Below are 6000 nucleotides of genomic sequence, written 5' to 3' on the forward strand. Positions count from 1 at the left end.
GACTGAGTACTGCCCAGTGATATGTGAACAGAAGTGATGAGCGCCACCTTCAGGATGACCCAGGAAAGCTGCCCTCAGGCGAACCTCCATTCTCTGGCTCCATCTGCTGGCCAAGTGCAGATCTGGGCCCTAGAGAATCTGTATCAGAGCCACAAAAAAAAGAACCCAGGTGGTCCCTGACTGTCCATGTGGAAGGATGTCTGTCAATCATGAATATTCACATGGACTTTACTTGAGATTTTTGATGTTTTAAGCTAAAAAGGCTTGGAGGTTTATCTGTTATAGCTGCTGAAATTATAATGAGGGCCAAATGTGTTCATTCCTCCTAGGTTTTTGGACACTGCTCATGGCTACTGCACAGCTGTCTCTTGAGGATCTGGAATGTCAGTCACCTGGGGAGACTCACCTGAAGAAGCCAAATATTCCCAGCCGGTACTGGGTGGTCACGATCAGCACATTCTCATAGGCAGCCAGGGCAGACCCATCAAAGATGGAGGCTGAGCCGCTCTGGAAGCCACCGCCCGGAAACCACACCATGACCTAAGGAAGAGAGTAGAACACTCTGCTCAGCCACCAGGCACCCACATCCCCTCCCATGAAAGTTGGGATGTTTTTTTTCCTTAGGGAATTATGAAGATCTCACTTTTCCTTCTAAGTATGGTTTTATCTTGATGAGAAAAATTGGACTCAGGGAGCATAAAACCTTATTCAAATGGTGTTTTTACTATTTCTAGAAGTATCCCTCTGTTCTCTTCCGTTCATGTCCGAGACTGTAACTCATGGGCAGGAAAAGAGAAGAAAGCCATGGAGGGAAAGTACAGCCAGACAAAGCATGGACCTTGATGCCCGGACCCAGCCCTGCCGTGTGTGTGCACCAGACTAAGTCACTTATGCACTTCCTGCGCCTCATCTTCCTCAAGGTAGAATGGGTCCGATTGTCCTCATGCACTGGGTTATTGTAGGAGTGAAGTGACATAAAGCGCCATCGGTGCCTAGCACATAGGGAGCTCTCACTAGATGCTGCTGTTACTATACAGCAGAATGAGTCTCCCATTGCAGAGCCATGGCTATGGGGGGGGGGGGGTTGGTGCTGGGTGTGAAGGGCGTGGCTAAGGGGTGGGTGTGGCTAAAAAACATAACAGTGAACCTCCCACCCTACTCCCTTCTACAGGGATCTTTTACATTCTTAAATAATATACTTAACCTGACTCTCTTAATGGAAAACATAAGAGTTGGAAGATGTAATATCCTCTGTTTAAAAAAAAAAAAAAATCCTCGGGTGGGGGAGAATTCTCAAATTAAAGAAAGAATGGTTTCAAGACATGTCTTTCCAGAAGGTTTATGGATCATTCAATACTCAATGGAGAGGAAAAAGAAATAGAAATCCAAGGCCAAGCCACTGGCAATCAGAAAAGATGAAGAAGTGGATCTATCATTGCAATGACTTTTCAAGACAGTGTGAGGCTAGGTTTGACTCCAGATGCCCCGTCAACCTGCCTGGATCCCAGACCAAGGACCTGCGAGCAGGAGCCCCAGGTATAGCAGGGAGCCTTACAGGGAGATTGGAGCCCCCATCAGCATGTGCTGGCGCGTAGATGTTAAGGTACAGGCAGTCTTCCGACACTCCAAATTTGGGATAATGCACCTTGAGAAAGTGTTGATGTGATAACAGCCACTCTGTATTCTGGAAGCACCTTGGAGAAAGGGAGAGAAAAGCCCCCAGGTGTACTATCAGCAAACCCTGCCTAGGAGGGACCAGCAGTGAGGCCTGGCCATCTTCTCTGAGCAAGGGAGGCACCTGGGAGCTACTAGTATAAGGTCCAATGGTCCTCAACCCCCATAGTTGGAAGTATCCCAAAATAGTTTTCAAAGCAAACTATTATTCTCTTTGATCTGGTCCCTAGATAGGAAAGCACATTCCGCCAAGTGATTGTACCATTGACCGCACACACCCACCACTGTGATATGGACACACAGAAACACTCAAACTGGCTCAGCAAGTCCCCAGATTGTGGCAGGCAGGACAGTGGGTTGGCTATCGAAGGCTTTGCTCCACAGCTGCTTCTTAATTCCCCAGAGGACCAAAGGGATATTTCCAGATCCCCCCTACCAGGAACCAGCTGAGGTTTGCAGGGGGACCCCAGCACCCATGCTCTGTTCAAGTTCCCTCTGCCTGGATATATCTGCCAGCTTACAGTCTTCTCTTCCTTTCAGATTCAGGCCAAGGACCACCTCCTCTGAGAAGCTTTCTGAGATTTCTCCAGTTTGACCATAACTTTTCTTTGGAAACATTCACATTCTATGTGTTCAGTCCTAGATCTTGGCCTACGATTGTCCATGAACATTATCATCTTTCCCAACTCAACTGTGAGCAGCTAAAACCCAGGACTCTGCATTAGTCACCTCTGTACAGATTGAGTGGGATTGCAAGTATGACTATTTCTACTATACTAAGTGCTCAATTAATATTAGCTGTTTTCTTAATAGAATATTCCACAGTATGGGTGATGGGAAGCCATCTCTGCAGACTACCCCTGGTAGGTGTCTTTGCCTTTTTGTATGTTGTTTATCACAAATTCAGGCCTCACAGTTTTCAACAAAGCTGATTCCTAGCTTTCCTCAAAGTTTAGCTAGGTTTTCCATGCTCCCTCCATACCCTTCTCTAATCCTTGTAGTTACTTTGTCACCTTTTCATTCATCTCCCCACAAAATGTTATTTATATCTCTTCACGACCACCCTTCTTGAGGGAAACTAACAATAGTCCCATACTCACGATTTTTCTGCTTTACAATGGTGCAAAAGTAATATGCATTCAATAGAAATCGTACTTCAGAGCCAGGCGCAGTGGCCAGCAGCTTGGGAGGCTGAGGCAGGAGGATCAGGAGTTCAAAGCCAGCCTCAGCAAAGGTGAGGCGCTAAGCAACTCAGTGAGACCCTGTCTCTAAATAAAACACAAAATAGGGCTGGGGATGTGGCTCAGCCCTGAGTTCAATCCCTGGTACCAATAAATAAATAAATAATACTTCAGATTGATCCTTTCCTGAGTTAGATGTTTGCAGTTCAGCCATGGCAGTGAACCTTAGCTCCCAGTCAGCCATATAATCACAAGTGGAAACAAACCATACTCCTCAGTGTTCTGTGTGGCTGAGCTATGACATCCTGTAGGTTAGATATAGTCAATGTATCTTCAACTTACATGGGCTTCCCAGAACATAACCCGCCATAAGTTGGGGAACATCTATAATTCTCTGTTGGCATCCCCAGAGCAATGGAGAGCCAATTACTGAGTTGGTTCTCAATGAATATTAAATCAATGAACCAATGAACAGATGACTTTTGTCTCAATGTTCTCAGTCCCTGGCCACATGAGGTCATCTTCTGGGGCTTAGGAAGCATCCAGCACCAATGTATTCCTTTGGCCTGTGACCTTAATGCCAGGAACCAGTGTGGTCCGACCTAGGACTTCACAAAATCTGAAGAATCAGAAGATTCTTAGGGATTTTAAAGTCTGACTCCCCACCCAGAAGTTTCACCTCCTCCACCATTAACCTGGTGACTGATTATCCACACAAGTTCAAACCCTGCAGCGACTGGGAGCTCCTCACCTTCCAGTCCCTGCGTCAGTGCCACTCATGTGATCATGATCATCCCACAGGTATTTATGAATTCCGCTATGGGCCAGGCATGGCATTGGGAACAGTTTTAAATATGTGAGCTAAAATCCCTCTAGTGTAGTTCTTCCCTGACTCCAGAGACGATGTGAGGTCATTTGGAAACACCTTCTGAACAAAAGACTCAAGGAGCCCACTGTAGCACTTCTAAATTCTGGTTGGTACTCAGAATGCCTAGAGAGCTTTCAGATAGCACATATTTTGGGGTCCAGTTGAGGATGTTCTGACTCAGGAAGTTGGGAAGGGAGACCCAGGAATATATTCATTTTTAACAATGCCTCCACTGTTCTGGTGATCACCCAGTTTGGAAGCCCTGAAATTGCTGAAGCAAAGGTTCAGGTCTGTGGCCCTCTCTTCCTCCTTCTCATCTTCCTCCTCCCCAATGTTCTCCCTTCCTGTCCCCTGGGTTACATGACCTTCATTGCCCTGTCAGTGATCTGCCCCCAATTCCCAGAATCACAGGCCACCTATAGAACTAAGCCTAGTCTTACAATGGAGGGTAGGAGGTGGCATTACGCAAGCCATCCCAGGGACTTGCAGGTTGAGGGTCCATAAATCGCAGGGGTCCCACAGGGGGTGCAGCATAAGGGATCCCAAGGAACACGTTCACAAGCATTTGGCTTCCCAGCACAGAGACTTGCTTCCCCTTGACCCATCCCAGGCTGGTGATCCTCTCTGGCATTTCAGCCATGGCCCCTGAGAAACAGATGGAAAGAATGAGGGGTTAGGTGGGAAGAGAGAGGGAATCGGTGGAAGCCACAAAATTTGGGAGGGGTCCCCCTTCTGCACCAAGGCTTTTCCTTTCTGTGGGACTGACACCAGCTGGGCTTTGTAGATACCAGGACTCAACCAAATCATCTGCCCAAGGTGTCCTGCCCCTTCTTCATCTCTGCACCCACGGCATTGTGGCTGGCATGTCTATGTATCACCTGTACAGCTATGGCTGCTTATTTTTCTAAAAATTAAAAACTCCTTTTAAAGTTTAACCTAGAGGAATCCTAGGTGATAACATCTATAGGATTGTGGTTTTGATGAGTTAGGTGGATGCTGTAGATATGTGTTGAAAATAAATATTTGCTAATGAATAAGAAATACCTCATATGGATGCCCCCTGAAATCAACTCATCCAGTTCTAGGTGCTTGAACATGGCACCTCGGGACTCTGGGTGTGCAAGTGTCTCATTTTCTGCAAGAATTGTGGAGTCATGGGAAGGAAACTGCCCGGGACTTAGTGAGCAGTACCCGAGTGTCTCGACTCTACTTGTTATGATGTTATTACATTCATGAAAGTCCCATCTTCACAGTCAAGACTCCAGAAGCACAGGTCCCGTACCACATCCCTCCCCAGTTCCCAGAATGATGTGTCTCCTTTCAGAGTGTGAACCACCCAAGGCAGGACCAGGGTCTTTCACACTCTACCTGCCCCTAGGATGAGGCTTCCAGCCTTTCAGCAACACCAGGACTTTGGGGCCCAGAGGGCTTACCTACATGGGCCCTCAGAGACTCCTGAGAAATCATTTCATTTCTACAATGGAAAATCATCCCTCTCTCCCATCTTCTCCGAGCCTTCCTCTCCCACTGAACATCTCACCCCTGACGATGGTTGCAAGGATCCAAATGGCCCAAATTAGGGCTTGACCTGGATATACCCAATCACCAATCATCTGGCTGGCCTGCATGAACTCCGCTGCTGGCCTTGGAGAGCTTCAGATTGGACAAGAAAGGGCTTCTTGATAGTAAGCAGATGTTCAGCAGACAAACAGAGGACACAGAATACATAAAGAATAGCACCAGAGCAAGGTCTCCAAAGGATTTTCACCAAGCAAGACTTTCCTGTTCTGATTTACATAAGAAGCAGTTGATGATTAACTCTTGTACTGGGGAAGAGCATTTGGTAGGCTTTAGACTTTTAGGATCTGGTAAATCAGGGACCTCAAACTTGGCTACTTCCAGGGGCCAGGAAGGCAGAAAAACAGTGAATGAATGAAGCTTGCTAGGAAAGAACAATTGGGAATGGTGGGGACTGTGGAAAACTTGATAATATATACTTTGTCTAAAGGGGCAGTGACTTCTCAGCTTCAGTAAACATTTGTCTTATGACAGTGTAGGTGAATCAAATGAGAATTCAGTAACATCTCTTGTTTTTTAAATGTAGCTTTAATTTTAAAAAAAAAAATCACAATGTGAGCTCAACGTAGCATTTTAAGTGGCTTACATTGTGTCTTGGGTCAGCCCTCTGCAATTCGAATCAAACCCAGGTTTCCCAGTTTGAATACAGGGATTAGGCCCAGAGAAGTGAATAGGCCCAGAGATCTGTACTCAGCATTC

The 6000-nt window shown here is 46.4% G+C and overlaps 1 protein-coding gene across 1 annotated transcript in view; it reads right to left on the bottom strand.

Annotated features, from left to right (window-relative positions):
- Ces5a (carboxylesterase 5A) overlaps positions 1–5336 on the bottom strand; it is a 30465-nt gene extending 25129 nt beyond the window's left edge. Inside the window, exons 1-4 of the mRNA XM_076837561.2 lie at positions 5264–5336; positions 4164–4368; positions 1556–1694; positions 407–540 (exon numbers count right to left, since the gene is read on the bottom strand). Coding sequence (XP_076693676.2) covers positions 407–540; positions 1556–1694; positions 4164–4368; positions 5264–5336 — 551 coding nt within the window. The remainder of the gene's footprint in view (positions 1–406; positions 541–1555; positions 1695–4163; positions 4369–5263) is intronic.
- Positions 5337–6000: the final 664 nt, after the last annotated feature.

This window comes from Callospermophilus lateralis, chromosome 18, assembly GCF_048772815.1.
Source record: "Callospermophilus lateralis isolate mCalLat2 chromosome 18, mCalLat2.hap1, whole genome shotgun sequence".
In the NCBI taxonomy this organism is placed as follows: Eukaryota; Metazoa; Chordata; class Mammalia; order Rodentia; family Sciuridae; genus Callospermophilus; species Callospermophilus lateralis.